Raw genomic sequence first — 16,986 nt, 5'->3', positions numbered from 1 at the left:
TTTTGGGGGGGGGGGGGGGGGGGGCGAAAATTGTGCTTATACGTTGGTTTGGAGTCTACAATCCAAAACCAATTATGTTCGGATTCTGCGAACCGAAATGGTCACGAAAATCACAGGTTTGGATCCTGCGAACCGAAATGGTCACGAAAATCACAGGTTTGGATCCTGCGAACCGAAATGGTCACTAAAATTACAGGTTTGGAGTGTACAGTCCAAAATCAAGTTTTATGCAGAAAATCACAGGTTTGGATCCTGCGAACCGAAATGGTCACGAAAATCACAGGTTTGGATCCTGCGAACCGAAATGGTCACTAAAATTACAGGTTTGGAGTGTACAGTCCAAAATCAAGTTTTCTGCAGAAATTTTTTACAGTTTTACGGGCCAACATTATGCATGTTCGGAATTTGCTCTTTTGCACTAAATTAAAAGTTAAAAATAACCATTGTCATTACATACGATAACTTCAAACATAATCAAATAAATCACAACTTCAAACTCTAAAACGTAAATTACAACTTCAAACTTAAAAACAATTCAAGCAAAATGAGTTCGTCTTCATTTGGCTCCATCTTCATTTGTCTCTCACAACTACAGGATCATCTTCATTTGTTTCCATCTTCATGTCACCTTTTTCATTCTTCATGAGTTCGTCAAACTCAACCATCCGGTCCATAAATGTATCCTCCCAAGTCTCAGCCTCTGGCGCCCTATGATTTTTCCATTCCTTACAAGTTGGAGGCAGTGGACACCCAACCTTCAATTTAACATACACAAAATGGTTTGGAACCATACCAACACACATAATGCGTGCATATGGATCCAACGGTGGACGACCGCGCAGTGGAAAATAGGTTTCACAATAACCAATCTCGTGTTTAGTTAATAAAACTACAACGCGGTTGTAGGCCGTTGCAAGGATATGCCCCATATCTGATTTCACAATCACCATAGTAAATCCAGCTTTTATAGCCTCTTTTTTGCACCATTCGATCATCTCATCTCAGACCTTATACTTTTCACACTTAAAAAAATAATTGGCAGTGTTAACCAAAATATTTGCGGGTTCAACTACATTAGGTTGTGCAATGTCGGGTTCATCGATGTTCGGTTTCATTTCAAACGGAGGTTCGACCATCACAAAGCCTACCTATCACAATAAATTTCAAAATTTTAAAAAGCTGTCCAGTTTGGCATGTGGGATCCGAAATGGGTTCGGATTGTATGAGCCAAACGCGATTGCGATCATAAAACCATGAAAATTGAAAAAATTAACGGTTTAAAGTGCTTATTACCTCTTGTATGACTCCGATTGAGTATTGCGCCCCTCTTTGAGTGAATAAACGTTGCTTTCAAGTCTCTGATACGCCAAAAAAATCGCCCTAGCTCCAAAGCTCCCAATTGAGTGTCCAAGTGGTTATGGAAGTGCAACTTCTGAAATATAGGCTATATAGACTCTATTCGGATCCTACACACCGAATATGAGCGTTTCCGGTTGGTAGAATCCGAAATGATGCAAAATTTTAAAAATCAAAGCATTTCGGATTGTACAGTCCAAAATCAAGTTTTCCCGGGAAAATCATCAACGATGTACAAGTCAGGCATAGCCAGCCAATGGCTTGTTTAAACTGGTTTCGGATTGTATGGTCCATATCAAACAAGTTTCGGCTTCCATACTCCAAAACCGTTAAAAATAAGGACGTTCGGATTGTACAGTCCAAACCCAGGTTTTCCTGGGCAAAACATCACGTACAAGGCAGGCATAACCAGCCAATTGCTTGTTTAAACTGATTTCGGATTGTATGGACCATAACAAACAAATTTCAGATTCTAGAGTCCAAACGCATTTATAGGGTCAAAATGGTCACTTTGGGGGGCCTTGGAGGAAACAATGGGGGGGAAAAAAGCAATTTTCTTTTATTTTTTGTGCTATTGAAATTTGAGTTTGAAGTTGAAATATATATTTTATATTTTATTATATATTTATTTATTTATTATCTGGTTCTAATACGGTCGAACTGATTGAACCGGTTGAACCATGAACCAGAGGCCACAACGGTTCGACATCCGGTCCGATTTTTAAAACATTGCTAAATATAGAAAATTAGCAATTAATAATAAAATAAATTTAATGCTTAAAAAGTTAAATACACAAATTCTTAAAGAACAACTAATAACTCAAAATTTATCATGTTTTCCATCATCTTTAAAATGAACAAATAAAAACACATTAGCTACTCTCCGTCAGCCGCCTCCCTTTTTTCAACCTTTCAACTCTAGTTTATTTTTTTTCTTCATCCACCAAAGAGGATGGTTTTTGGGTCAATTTTTGACCCAAAATCACGTTGTTTTTTCTTTTCTTTTCAATTAAATAATTGACTTTCACATATTTGTTTGTTTTAATTTCTCGTCTTTGTACGGTGTATTATGTTATCACATCTTTGTGCGGTGTATTTGTTTGTCTCGTTTTTGTGCGGTGTTTATTTGTTTCAGGTTGAAGAGTTAATTCCGATATAGTGCAGCTTTAATCAATGTCGACTTTGGTGTCATCAAAGCTACAGATTCGGAGACATAGATATTCCGGTCACTTCAGTATAGTCTTATTTAAATTTGTAGGCATATGCAATTTGCCGTTTTATGCTACTGTGAGTTAGTTCGCAGATTTATCCTTTTTGGTTTTAGCGACTTTGAATTTGTATTGCATCAATGTATTCTATCAATTTGACCGAATGAATATCATTTATTTTAAGTAAAAAAAAAACTAATCATCTCTTGTACTCACTCCGTCCCATATTATAAGAAGAAGAAGAAGAAAAAATCACTTTTTCTTATCCCAAATTATAAGCAAAAGCAACTCACTTTTATCATTTTCAAGATTTACTTTTACTTATATTCTTATGAAATTTAATGAAAATTACATTTAATTTACTTTCTCTCTTCTTTTCTCCATAATCAATAACCAATAAAAATTCTTTTTACATCTTCCCATAAAACTTATTTAAAAAAAAACACAAAAAAATCATTCTTCAAATTATCATATTTACTTTTCTTAATAAGTCTGAATTTTTTTTCTTATAATATAGGACCGAGGGAGTACAATATAAGAAAACAAAAATGAGTGTTTTATTCAAATAAATACTTGTTCAGAGTTCTTCTGTTAGCTCCACAATTGGACAACACTTTGAAGTGTACTCTGAACAGAGCCAACACTGACTATTTCTGTATTTTTACCAATGAACAGTTGAATTATCATGCAATAGCTCAGCAAACACCAGTTACTAGGGTTAGAAAGTGTTACATGTGATCTACTATCTACATTGGATTGATTTTTTAAAATCGTTCGGAACTTTTGACGACAACCAACGATACTAGTTTTAAGTAAAAAAATTAGGGTCTTATGTTGTTATGGCTGAAACAGTGACATGTTCGGTGTTGATTCATAAAAAAAAAAAAAAAAAAAATAGTTTTCTGTTAAATCTTGAGATACTAATGTATGAATTTCAGTCTTACAGTATAAAGCACGGACACTCTTTAGATTAAATATATTCCAGTGTCTGGCACACATCTATTTTCTCAAATTATTATCACTGTCAGACATGTCTCTGTCATGCGTGATGTTTATGCTTCATACATTTTACATGAACTTTACTGTCAAACAAAATTCATGCAAAAATAGAGGTAATCTACTGTCATTGTAGCTGATGAAAAAGTACAAAAACAAAAAGGGTCTTGCTAACGAGTGCCCCCGGGGCACTCTTTAAGCATTCCATTTAAAGAAACTTTTTATTCAAAAAGTTAAACATTACAATTTTCAATGCATTGACTTTACGCATTCCGATAAAAATTCTATAAAAAACTTACTATTTAAGGGCTTAAAGAGTGCCCCGGAAGTACTATTTAGCATTTGCCAAACAAAAAACCTCTGCTATTTGCCAAGCCTTCTGAACAAACCTGATAAATTATATTTGTAATTTTCTTGAAAAAGAATCTTTTGTACAATATGAACAAACCATTCATTCAATGATTCAACTATTAACATTAGGAGAGAATCTTTTGACAACTTTTTTTTTATTTTACAACTTTTTTGAAGGAATAAAATCATTTTTTTTAGTTTGTTGAAAGAACCCTTTTTTTTTCAATGATCAAGCAACATTTACACACAAAATAAATAAAAATTCACAATTATCTCCCATGAACAATTAAGGTTAAAATCAATTTTGATTACTACCCATTTCCTAAAACAATCTTGAACTTCTCAAGCACACATTTTCCTTCTTTATACTTCTGTGTTTCTTCATAAGCTTTAATGTATTTCCAACCAAGTTCTTCACCACAATCAGAACAATAAACATCAGCAACTGTGTGAAGACCAGTCATAAGCTGTCTATCTTCTTTAGGTCCCAAAAATATGTTCATAGCATGAGAAAACAGAAAAGCTCTTCCATTACTTGCCTGTTGAACATAACCTTTGAAAAAATTTGGTTAAAAAGGAACTTCAAATATCATAATCATCCATCATTTACTTCAAATCCATGTAAGCAGAAGAAAACTACGTAGCTCCGACATGTGTAGGTGTCTGACGCAAACATGTGTGATTACATTCAATTACTTTCATTTTCCTAAACTATGTGTTCCTGTTCTATGAAGCACGGACACAAACACAAGACACAACAAAAACATTGATAATAATTAGAAAAAATTACATAATTCAACGTAATCATATATGTCAGTGTTGTGTCACTGTTAAACATCAACGCGTGTCTGATATTATGACACACCTAATTCAAAGAGCTTTTGTTTGTGCTTCTTGGGAAGAACTCAACAAAATCATGAACTTTATAATATGATTTGAAATGAAATTGTTCACTTTAGACAAGTGAAATTAATTTCAGAAATAAGGATCATGTTCAAAATCCTTTCAATATGATTTATATTGGGTTTGGTTATATAAATGATAAATCCCAATCTTTACCTAAAAAAGTAACTCTAAAATTTTGTTCTGTTCTGATCCTATTCTGAACCCAAAACTTTTTCTACAAATGGGTATGGATGAACAAAACTGGATCATCTATAAACTAACTCTAGTATCATATTGCAGCCGTACAAACCGTACCGTAAGATTTACAGCTGCAACACAATACTTCAATACTATCGTCTACGAATGTAGTATTGTGTTGCGGCCGTACAAACGGTACTAACAATTCTTACGGCTGCAACACAATACTGCAGTATCAGATGATCCAGGATCATGAATGAACAATTTTCAATATAGAAATCTAGCATAAAAATGAAGAAAAAGTCAAAATTGAAAGAGAAAAGTTCACCTGAAAATCTTTGGAAACAATATCATCATGGAAAGCAACAAGGTTCTGGCACTTGAAGCAGCAGTATGCCCGTGATCCCATCAAATCCGCCATTAATGAATCTGCCTAACACTTCCACTTTTATCTCCTACTCATAATAATAATAATAAGCCTAATAATATTATATAAAAATTAAAAAATTTCAAAAAATAAATAATAAAAAAATATATATAAAAAAAAGGCTTGGTCAAAGTTTCTTTTTACACAGTTATGACAAAACACTAGGAACCAATTTTTCCAAGTCAGAATAAGGTGCAAGATGTGTATTGAATCAATGAAAAAATAATTTGAAGCAAAGAATATGAATGAGAAGGAGAATGAGTAAAGAAGATTCCAAAACAGTTGGACAAAAGAATATTGCTTAAAAAACAAAAAGAGATGATTAAAATGGATTAAAAAAAGTTTGGCAAGAAAATGATGTTATTGTTTTAAGAAATATTTTTATGTTGCTTGAAAAGTTGGGTTTTCCTTTTTGTAGCAACATATAATAGAAGAAAAAAAAATACAACCAAATATGTAAAATTAGAACCAATAGAAAGGAAGATTCTACTAGCAAGAAATTTTTTTGATTGGTTAAAAAAAAAGGTGTTTTAATTCATTATGTTTTCTTGCTCTAGAGTCAAAGTGTAAGTGTAACCTACCTTTGGCCTTTTGGCTTTTGTTGTGTATGAATATATGAACCTTTTTGGGTTTGTTGTGCATTAGTACATGCTTAGAGATAGGTATATATATGCAATTTTAGGATTGGATTTGTGTGCAGTAGGAAGATAGTGCAATCGGATATGGATTGTGAGATCAAGATCGAACGATTTAGATACTAAGCTCGAATTTTATATTTATAAATAATTAAAATCTAACCTTAAAATTTAGAATGTTTGATTTTAATATGACAATTCAAATGTACTGACTGCATGCAGTCACTCTGCACTGAATCCAAATCTGCAGTTTTGTTGGGAGTTTACAGAAAATACATGGTTCAAATATATGCAATTGTTTATATTTATAAACAATTAAAATTCAACTTTAAAGTTTTTACCGTCTCATTTTAATTTGATGGTTCAAATGTTTGAGTGCGTGCAGTCACTCAGCACTGAATCTAAATCCGCAATTTTGTAGGGAGAGTTTACAGAAAATATATGGTTTTGGATTTTAATTACAAAACTGTCACAGAACTATTATTACTGTACTTTGATTTTACTTTGTTTTCTGTTTTTAACAGTTGGTTTCACCGTTTTATGTGGTGTAATTCACTTAGTCCTGTTTGAGGTCCGCTGCCGGAGAATTTTTCACCGGAAAGATAGGAGAGAAAATTATAAGCTTCTGAAAAAAGTAAAATGCAGAAGCTATTTTAATTCACAGTCTGTTGTTAAAAAAAACACATAGTTGTAAGATTGTTCATATATTTTTTTTTAATAAGACACATTCTGCTACATAATATAATGAGAGATCCACAATATATCCCCAAAGTATAAAAAAATGTTGGAGAGTTAAGAGTAATGACACCGGCTTCTGCAAAAAATGAGCCATCACATCCAATATATAAATTAAACTTTACAATGGAATAACTTCGACAAGGGTAAAAAAGGTTAGTTAGCTATGAAGCACTGACACAAACAAGACACTGACACAATGACATGTGTTGGATTGAACACCAGACACACCTTCAATCTGAAGTGTCGGTGCTACATAGTTAGTTAATCAACAAGCTCAAAATATATGAATAGCTACTTTTTCTTGGCCATCCATCTCCTTCGAGTGGCTTCCAATGCCTCCAATTTCATTCTAGTGAGTTCCTCAATCCAATTCTGATATTGCGACTCAATTGCCTCGAGTTCATTTTTTAGCTTGAGATCAATATCCTTTTCAGTTGAAGACATAGAACAACAGCTACTTGACAAGCTCACAGCATTTGATAATTCTGAGTTCACAGTGCTTCCCCCAATATTGTAATCTGCTGCCTGCAATTTACAATCTTCGAAATACGCATCACCAACTTCAAGCCCCGTTATCGACCTTGCTAGGCATTTAAAATATCCAACACCGAGAAATTTGGAATCATGACAATTGGCATTTTTCATTGAAACATCATCAACAGCTATCTCAGAAGCTCCTGATCCTCGTGAATATCGATCTTCTGAGTTAACCAAACTAGAAGAATCGACGGCACCCTTGTAAATAGCATTATCAGCATTTTTGTAAAAACAGGCCTTTCCAGGTGTCTCTAAACCATCTCTAGGAATTGTGTTAAACCCGGAAAAGACGTCTTGACCACTAACTGCTTCTGAGGAAACACTAGTTGTGATAGAACTCCAAGGGCATGCCATTTGGCTATCGACATTTGTAGAACCACTACAAAGACTTGTTCCTCCAGTTGAGTTATGATCAGGCGAAGGTTTCCACCAAGGAACAAGTTTCATTATCAGGTAATCAATAAGCTCAGCAATGAAAGCCACATCATGATCCGCCAGCTCCAAATGTTCAACCATCTCTGAGGCCACCGAGACTGCAGTGTCTGTATCAAGGTAAAAGAGAAAATGTATATTCCTTACTCGACCTGCAAGGAACACAACAAAAAATCACTTTAGACCCTGTTTGGATAAACAACTTAATTAATCACTTTTATCATAAGTGTTTATCTTATAAGTTCTTATGTATAAACTATTTCAATAACAAAAGATAAAATAAATTCAAATTGTTCTCGTATCAGTTATAAGCTATTTTTGTAGGCTATCATTGAGAGCATATGGAAATAAGCTGAGAATAACTTATTGACATGTCCTTGTTCAAAAAAAACTTATTGACATGTCATAAGTTATTTCAATAAGTTCTCTCAGACAATCTCACGAGTCTTTATATGTAAGTAGATAAACTCAAATATGCTAAAACAAACAGGCCCTTAGTATCAATTCAATTGCAAGGCACAAAGAAGTGTGTTAAAAACTAATTCAGGAAAGGCCACAGACTCACCACTTGTATCCGCAATACGCAAGGTCAATGATACCGAGTTATCATCATTTTTAGTCCCTTTTAACCTAAACTCGTTGTTCTTATTAGTCCTTTGAACATGATAAACTGGAAAATGTGGACTTCCCTGGCTGCTATCAGTATAGATACTCCCGGAAAAATTTTTGTAGTCAGCATCCATGTCCATAGATCCAGCCCTTGATGTAGATCTTCGAGTTCTAACAGGAGACGGGAATGGATCCTTTTGACTCTCAATTTGTAGAAATGGGTCATTAAGAAGTTCCTCTGCAGACAATCTCTGAGATGCTGGAACTAGGCATTTCTCAATAAACTCCTTAATTTGAGGGTCACTCACCTTATTAAGGTTAGCAGGTTTGATGCCCTGCAATGGATACATCATGGTTATCAAATGAGATTCAAATCTTATATCGAAGGACCTATGTTCCGAATCGTGAATTCAATCTTATAATGAATCATAAGATACATTACCGATAAAAAAACAAGTCATTTTCGAGTAAAAACGGGTGATATAGCAAAATTATAAGGTGATAAACATACATGAACCTCAAAATAATTCAAGTCATGAATCAAACGACAAAAGAAAAGTCGTCGGTTATAGAAAGTTGACCAAAAAAAGTGGGTAGCTACACTAAGTTTAGGTAGTGAATCATTAGAACAAATCGGAACTTGTTATAGAGATCGGGATTCATCGTACTGAATCGAGCTTCAAGATGAGATTCATGTCCAGAATAGATACATATACATATTAGAGATTCATATTGATTAGGTTCAGTTTAGTATCAAAGTAAGATACAACTCGTATGAATCACAATATATTGATAACCACGGAATGCGTCACAATAAAACACATATGCAGAAAATCATAATTGATAACGGTATGCCAATGATTTCCATACTTACCGAGGTAACTTTCTTAAATATTTGAGCTGGGTTGGTGCATTCGTTGTAGGGATATTCAAGAGTAACCATCTCCAACATTGACATCCCAAAAGAATAGATGTCAACAAGTTCATTGTACTCCTCTTCGTATAATTCTGGAGCCATAAACTCCGGTGTCCCTTTGAAAATAGAGAAACGAAAAAAAACAAAAGCATATTTCAGCATTCCTCATCGAACCAATGCGATAAAAAAAAAAACTTTCACATTTTGAGAAAGGAAAATGTGTTACCAATAACGCTCCGAGCAGTTGGCTGCTGCATGACAATTGCCAAACCGAGATCACCTATCTTAACTTCTCCTTGGTTTCCATTCACAAAGATGTTGTCGCATTTCAAGTCTCGGTGAATAATAGGTGGCTTGTGACCGTGAAGATATACTAAGCCTTGAAGAATCTGTCTGGCCCAACCTTTTATGGCTTTCACTTCAACATATTTATGCTTCTTACGGTACCTGACAGACAAAGGCGTTCAAGTGTTTCATATGTATACATTGAAGCAAAACGTCATAGACGAAAAGGGTTAAAATAAAGAGAACATACTGTCGTAAGTTTCCAGATGTGAAGAGTTCAGTGATCATGTTAACGGTTTTCTGCGTATCATCGATCCATGAGTCGTAGAACTTAATGATATTTTCATGATTCAAAGACTTCAATAGATGAACTTCAGAATACAATTTTGCAAGATCATCTACTGAATGTAAGAGGCCATCAATCCTAACTTGGTTCCAAGCAACTTCTATTCCATCAACTTCATCAAATGCCCTATAACTGCAAAATGGATAGAAATTGAAGACTGAATTTCCTAAAGAAATATTCCAATCCAGAAAAAAGAGATTAGGCGTCAGAATCGTACACAGTCTTGAAGGCACCCCTGCCCAAGATTTCATTGTACTGAGACAAAACAAGAGGGTAAAAAGTCAAATTAAAAAACAAGTATAGAAAGAACAAGTGAAACATAGAATCATTGGATACAATTAAACAAACCCCCTTGTGTGATATAAGCACATTGTAGTTAGTCTCCGGAGCTGAAGGATTAAAGTAGCATTTATACTTGTGCTATATCAAGATAATTCATTTATAGATGTGTTGTAAGGTCAGGATTGCTCTTACTTATAAACGCGCCCAACACTATTGGGCTTGGGGCGCGCATATAAATTGTGGATGGCCCGATCAGAAACGTGATAGCAGGCGGCCCAACAGATCGTGGAGGACACTCTAATACCATCTTAGAAATTAGAATTGGGAGTTGGGCCTAACTCAACCCTACAAAACCGGTGCTATTGTGTAGCTGAGTTTGAACAAATTTCTATTGTTTGCGATATACTGTTTAGAACAAAGTGTTGTCAAATAACAGTTATAGCAGCGCTATCACATCGTAGCATAGCATAATTTGAACAATTCACTGTCTTCCACAATCGACAACACTCGATACAGACTTCAAAAAATTCAAACATGAGAAGATCGAGTTATCAAGCAAAAATTTATTTTGGAAAAAAGCTTCCCTAATTCCAAATGAAGGTAATGAAGCATTTTTGCAAACAATACACAATCTCTAGAAATTAGAATCATCAATTTAGCTTATGGACATTGTTTAGTTACGCGAGAAAAACATAGCTAATCAATGTCAATATTACTTAGTTCATGTTTTAAGATTCATGATTAGAATTAATTTTGCCTCTAGAATTGATTCTAAGCTAACTTGATGCTATGATTTGTAGTTTTTGCCTACAAACATGATTTTCACTCTCAATGTTTCAACTCACTTTCACTAAACGTATCCAAACATAAATCATTTTATCATAAACTCTCTTTTAACTACAATCAATTTCCATCACAGAAGAACTAAAACACTCGGTTGTTTTTCTTTTTGGTCAAAAGGTGAATAATGTCTGGGGTTCGAGCCCCTACTCCTGCATATAAAATGCGATGTCCCTACCAACTGAGTTATGCTCACATGGACTAAACACACGCTTGTTATGTAACCCTCTAGTTCAATTAGCACCATTTCACCACATAAGACATATGAAACTTCAAATAACTCACATTAATCAAAAGTTTGAGCCAAAAACAAATGATAGTATAAAAAAAATGATAAATGAATCATGTTATGTGATGCATACATACCCTAATGTACCGGCCGGTTGGATCTTTCTCTACAAAGTCCTCCTCAAAATCATGAGATTCCCTTCTCCTGAAAACATTGTCAGAAGGATGCAATGCTAAAACAGAACCAGAAATCATTCTGGTTGCTGAATTAAAACCCAACACAACAAAAAGTACAAGAAATAATTTTCAAAGTTTCAAAATTTCAAAATTTAAATCTATTGGATGGGGTTCTATTGCTGATTGGAATAGAGAAATGTTGGAATTGAATGAAGAACAAGAATGAATCGAATGCCGAATATCGTTTCGGCATTCGATGACAATTGTTAGAGGCAATGAAAAAACATTCAATGCCCAACAACAACCTCTCATGTCATAACAACAAAAACTCATCTTCAAACAATTTTTCTCTCAAATTCCATTTTTTCAACATACCCAAGAACCAAAACCTCAAAAAGGTTCAAAATTTACTAGATGGGTCTCCCATTACCCAATCTGTAAAAGAAAAAAAAAAGGGAAAAAAAAAGAAAAAAATGGGAAAAAAATGAGGAATGTTGGTTAGTGAGGATTGAGGAAGAGAGAGAGAGAGAATTAGAAATGGTTGATGAGAAAAAGAAGGAGGGAACAAACAAGTGTATGGTGAATCAAAATCCTATTTTTGTGAAGAGATTTGTGTGTTGGAGATGAACTTGAACATGAAGGTCAAAGACAAGTTCGTAAGATACGAGGTTGCAAGCAACTCTAACTAACATATGCATGGAGAATTGAAGCATTCCATTCCATTTCAATAGTAAGGTTATCTTCTCAAATATTAAAAAGGAAAAATTTTGTCCTTTATTTTTTTTTTTTAACACTTTTCGTCTTTTATCTCTTTATAAATAGGAACAAATTAGTTTTTTATTTAATTTTTTATTTAAAAAATGATGAAGTGGCAGGCCACATGAAATACATTTATTTTTGTATTTCTGGGAATTTTTGTATTTCAATTAAAAAACATTAAAAAAAATATATGTATCACATGACATCATTTTTTAAATAAAAAATTAAATAAAGGACTAATTTATTCCTGTTTATAAAGATAAAAGACCAAAGTGTTACAAAAAAAAGATAAGGATCAATGTGTTACAAATATATAAGATAAAGGGCATTTAGCGTAATTTTTCCTATTAAATAATATCTATTTCAATAAGGTTATTTTTTATAATTTTTTTTTTTTTTTGCCTTTCAACACCAGGTTAATCCGGTTCGGAAGTGAGTTCTAGCATCAAGTAGTTTCAGTCCCCTCTTGATCGTAATTTTGTGGATCGAACTGTGGTCATCCCTACCAAATTCAGCGTCAATCATCACTGAACCAACTAACATGAAGGTCAAAGACAAGTTTGTAAGATACGAGGTTGCAACTCTAACTAACATATGCATGGAGAATTGAAGAATTCAATTTCAATAAGGTTATTATTTTGTCAAATATAAAATAAAATATATATATCTATTCCAAAAATACCTATTATTTTCTGAACATCTGTTTTACTATTTTACTTCCAGTCAAATACGTCTCTCTCTTCATCATCTTTCTATCAAAATAGTTTCTGACATTTTCAACTTACAATCAAATTAGTCTATAACTTTACCAATGTTTATCAAATGATCATTGTTTTAAATTTACTATTGACTATGTGACACTTAAATTGTGTTATATAGTCAATGGTCAATTAAACTTTACCAATGTTTATGTGACACTTAACACTCAACATGAACGCATTTAAAGGTGTTTGAAAATCGATGCAAACAGATAGACCATATTGAGAAATATTTAACAAAGATAATGACTAATTTGACAAAGAATCAAATATTTATTTGAGAGCGGATTAAAAAGACAAAGACTAGTGTAGTGGTTTACTCATTTAATTTTTAGTTGCTCAATTTCTTTTTTGAGATAATTAGATTCCTCTACTATAATAAAAAAAAAATTGAGCTAATATGTTGAACCATTTTATATACGTGTTGAGAATATAGTTTTTTATTTTATAGTCGTGTTGAGAATATAGTTAGCTAGGGTTGCTAGTTACGTTGTGAGGTATTATGCATAAGTCTCTTCCTTGTGCATGGTGCATAAACATTTCACAATCATCAGATTCGTTTTACACGTGTAATTAATAATCCTAGGCCCCTCAGCTCACACTCTTAAAATCTGATCGCACACACTCAGAAGCTTCACAAGCTCATCCTAGCTCTGACGCCGACGTGATTCTCATCGTAGCTCGCTCGCTCCGAAGTGATTTATCCGGCCAGTTGCACAGCGACGTGATTTCTCCGGCCACATTCGTACTGCATTTTGAAGAGGTAATCATGTGTATGATTTTTGTTGTGTTTAGGTTTTGATTCAATCTCTTAATAGTGATTCAAGACTACAGAATCAAAGAGATACTATAACCTACCTATATAAGACCATTAAATTCAGTATATGTGGTTAGGTTTGAGATTAAGAATTACACATAGTTAAATTTTGTACTGATATTAGGAGACCAAACATGCTAGAGAACTTGTTAAATTTTGAACCTCTAAAGGTAAGGACGCCATTTAAAGGTTGAACTCGTTAAGGGTAAGGACACGAGATAACGAAGGCTAAACCTAGTTTAATTGGTTCGACCTAAACAGATTACAATCGAAGTAAGTATAGTAAAACTAGGCTTATTTTAATAGAAATTAATCTCCAGATAATGCTTCAATAGTGAGTAGATATAACGTCAGTTACCAAGCAGAAATAGGGGAGGAATTCGAAAGCGCTTAACCTAATTTTATCATCTTAAACTCTTCCTTTTATCTTTAGTCTTATACTATCTAACTCTGTCTCAAAACCTTTTTCAAACAAACAAAGAGAACGCAAAACTATCCTAATTCCTAACCGAAACTGGTAGCTTTGGCGCAATCCCTGTGGAGACGATAACTTACTACTTTATTACTTGGTAGCGATTATGCACACTTGCAGAGCCACCATCACCATCTAAGTCTTCAAAAGCAGCTGCTGTCGGTGAACCATCTGCTGGGGTGAAGTCCATTGCACCAAAATTCAAAGAAAGACCAAATCCAATTAAGTGAAAGAAGCGACTTCAAAGTGATTATGAAAAAACTAGACAAAGGCATAAATTCCTTATACAACGGAAGAAACAAAAGAGATATGATGAGGCTTTAAAAAAAATGGTCAGTGATTGATTGTTTTTATGTTATAAGTTTGTACTAGAGTTTGTTACAAAATTATTAGACATGGTGATCAGCCAATTTATTGGGAATTATTCATTTCACGTTCTTTATTGGGAATGGGGTCCTAAGAGGACTCCTAAAGTCATTAGGATTTCCCTGAGTACTCGAGTTAATATGATTTAAAATTGGGGACACTTGTGTTGTCCCTATCACGGTAGAACTATTTCCACCAAGTGTACTTGAATTAAACATAGGGCTTGTCGACCCTATGGTTGAATTAAAAGGAGCGTCTGTAGTAAACGCTTGTGTTGGTTGTCCTTTCATGCCTACATTACTAGAGCCTGCATTAGTATTTATGGACAAATTATTTGTGGATGCGTTTTTTGGGGGTGGTCTCACCATTTTTCGACGAGACTTAGCATTTGTTAGATTTGGAAGAGATTTTCCACTTCTCAAATGCATACACTTTGAAAAACAAATTAAAAAACGAAAACTACTTTCTGAAAGAAAATAAGATGCACAAAAACCAGTCGCACTGAGCGTGCCAATTTGTTTACCCTGATTTTTGGTAAACAACCGCTAGTTTAATTTAATTACTTGCAGGATCAACTAGTAAATCATAGGACATGTTTTGTGCATTAATTATAGGAAAGTTTGAATGTTCATCATTGAAATAAACATTTTTATTGCGTTTGAAAACATTAAATGCATAAAAGGTTTAAATGCAAATAATTGTATAAGGTTTTGAAAAGTAAAGGTTTGAGAAGAAAGTGAAAAATGCAAGGTTTGAAAATGTAAAATGAACAAGAAGTTCACTCGAACAAGAGAACCATTTAAATTCTTGAAAGATAAATTGCAATGGAAGAATAAACTTTGCAGAAAATTAAATTTGCATTGAATTGTAAAGGTTTTACAAGGAAAATAAATGGTTCACAAGTTCATACATTTTCTTCACTGCACACTTTTCTCTCGAACGCATGGATACTTTGAGTTTTGTGAGATTTTCTGTATGTGAATTGTGGCCTCGATCTCGACTAAAGAAACTATTATTTATAGACCTACAAAAATGATAGTTTCTTTAGTCGAGTTGAACCGCTGCTTCTTCGAGTCGAAGAAACTATTATTTATATAACTGCTCCTTCGAGTTGAACCGCTGCTTTAATCGAAATCCAATCACAAACCTGAATAAAACACTTAAGTCCATAAAACATCATCATTTCAAATATTCATGTTCATATTCGAAACGAATTAATTCGAAGGCAAGACTTATAAAATAATAACAATCACATTACAATTTCTTTCTTGCCTTCTTAGTTAATAAAGATATATGAACCTTGAATAGGTCCATTAGGTGAATGTCCTTTATTAACTTAATAAATATGTTCATTCTTGGACTTTATGGATACATTTCATTTATAATGTTTGTCATTTATCATTATTAAATATGCACAACTAAAATGCACCATATTTGCATTAAATGCATTTGATAAAAAATTCGAGATAATAGGCGCGTATGGTTTATAATGACATGATTCTTTGCATTATTGTTTTAGAGGGTGCACATTTTAGCTTGTTTTTAACCAACTATAACGGTGCAAAGCCCACAACCATAAGTTTTGCAAAAGACGATTGTGACTCAACTTATTGCGGAGAATATTTGATTGTTAATATGATAATCAACGATGGCGAAACAAACTGAACTTTAATATTCAAAATTGACAACCTGTACCCTATTTGCACAAAAAAGCAAGTGTAGGCACCCCAAACATAAGACTTGCAAGGACAAAATGCTTAAGATAATAATCCAATATTATAAACATATATATGTCCACAAAGTACAATGGTATTCCCCTTTTTATTTTTCTATTTTGTAGAGCTACTCTTTCATGTTATCTGTTGGACTGTTACAATTTTAATTAATTTTCCTATTAAATTTAAAAATAACTTTATTATACCAACCTTTGAAGTACTTTTTTTTCTATCCTTAACTGTTGTGTATATAACTATATGATTTCATACAAGGCTACTACATGTTTGTGCGTTGCACGGGTTTGATTAGAATGTTTTAAAAAAAAGTTGCGTTTTATAATAAATTGTATTGAAAATGATAATTTTTTTAGATGTGTTGAATTATTCTTCGATTATAAAAGTGACTTTTAAAATATTTTTAATTTTTTTTCTCCATTCAAGTGAATCTATAAGATAGATAGATAGATAGATAGATAGATAGATAGATAGATAGATAGATAGATAGATAGATAGATAGATAGATAGATAGATAGATAGATAGATAGATAGATAGATAGATAGATAGGTAGATAAAAATTGTTTTAAACACAAACAATGTGTCATTCAGGTGTATATAGAAATTAATAGAAGTGCATTCGATTAGTGTATTATAT

General features: G+C 33.3%; 3 protein-coding genes across 5 annotated transcripts; all 3 read right to left on the bottom strand.

Annotated features, from left to right (window-relative positions):
* Window positions 1–572: 572 nt before the first annotated feature.
* Window positions 573–950, bottom strand: LOC123886390. The gene has a single exon (XM_045935710.1). It carries the CDS (start codon window positions 948–950, stop codon window positions 573–575), a length of 378 nt encoding a protein of 125 aa, XP_045791666.1.
* Window positions 951–3,940: 2,990 nt separating this feature from the next.
* LOC123883458 (protein yippee-like At4g27745) lies at window positions 3,941–6,148 on the bottom strand. 2 transcript variants are annotated; one of them, XM_045932266.1, is made up of 3 exons: window positions 6,003–6,148; window positions 5,323–5,449; window positions 3,941–4,450 (listed from the first exon to the last, which is right to left on the bottom strand). In XM_045932266.1, exons 2-3 carry the CDS (start codon window positions 5,413–5,415, stop codon window positions 4,223–4,225), a joined length of 321 nt encoding a protein of 106 aa, XP_045788222.1. In that variant the 5' UTR covers window positions 5,416–5,449; window positions 6,003–6,148; the 3' UTR covers window positions 3,941–4,222. The 2 variants fall into 2 exon arrangements, with proteins under 2 accessions (XP_045788222.1, XP_045788223.1); XM_045932267.1 differs by lacking the exon at window positions 6,003–6,148 and adding an exon at window positions 5,566–5,711.
* A 595-nt stretch (window positions 6,149–6,743) lies between these two features.
* On the bottom strand, window positions 6,744–12,192 carry LOC123883457 (probable serine/threonine-protein kinase WNK10). Of its 2 annotated transcripts, XM_045932264.1 has the most exons (7): window positions 11,408–12,192; window positions 10,137–10,174; window positions 9,824–10,051; window positions 9,515–9,735; window positions 9,247–9,404; window positions 8,329–8,707; window positions 6,744–7,915 (listed from the first exon to the last, which is right to left on the bottom strand). In XM_045932264.1, exons 1-7 carry the CDS (start codon window positions 11,522–11,524, stop codon window positions 7,086–7,088), a joined length of 1,971 nt encoding a protein of 656 aa, XP_045788220.1. In that variant the 5' UTR covers window positions 11,525–12,192; the 3' UTR covers window positions 6,744–7,085. The 2 variants fall into 2 exon arrangements, with proteins under 2 accessions (XP_045788220.1, XP_045788221.1); XM_045932265.1 differs by lacking the exon at window positions 10,137–10,174 and having other exon boundaries at window positions 11,408–11,445.
* Between the last annotated feature and the right edge of the window lie 4,794 nt (window positions 12,193–16,986).

Source organism: Trifolium pratense, linkage group LG5, assembly GCF_020283565.1.
Source record: "Trifolium pratense cultivar HEN17-A07 linkage group LG5, ARS_RC_1.1, whole genome shotgun sequence".
Lineage (NCBI taxonomy): Eukaryota > Viridiplantae > Streptophyta > Magnoliopsida > Fabales > Fabaceae > Trifolium > Trifolium pratense.
Note: the sequence above shows the minus strand (reverse complement) of the source record. Positions and strands in the feature narration are given on the sequence as shown.

Coding starts and splice junctions, on each gene's coding strand:
- LOC123883457 (XM_045932264.1), bottom strand. CDS start 11,524: ATGATTTCTGGTTCTGTTTTAGCATTGCATCCTTCTGACAATGTTTTC. Junction 10,052..10,136: donor AGGGGTGCCTTCAAGACTGT/GTACGATTCTGA, acceptor TCCATTTTGCAG/TTATAGGGCATTTGATGAAG. Junction 8,708..9,246: donor TATTTAAGAAAGTTACCTCG/GTAAGTATGGAA, acceptor TATCCATTGCAG/GGCATCAAACCTGCTAACCT.
- LOC123883458 (XM_045932266.1), bottom strand. CDS start 5,415: ATGGCGGATTTGATGGGATCACGGGCATACTGCTGCTTCAAGTGCCAG. Junction 4,451..5,322: donor TTGTTTCCAAAGATTTTCAG/GTGAACTTTTCT, acceptor TATGTTCAACAG/GCAAGTAATGGAAGAGCTTT.
- LOC123886390 (XM_045935710.1), bottom strand. CDS start 950: ATGGTGATTGTGAAATCAGATATGGGGCATATCCTTGCAACGGCCTAC.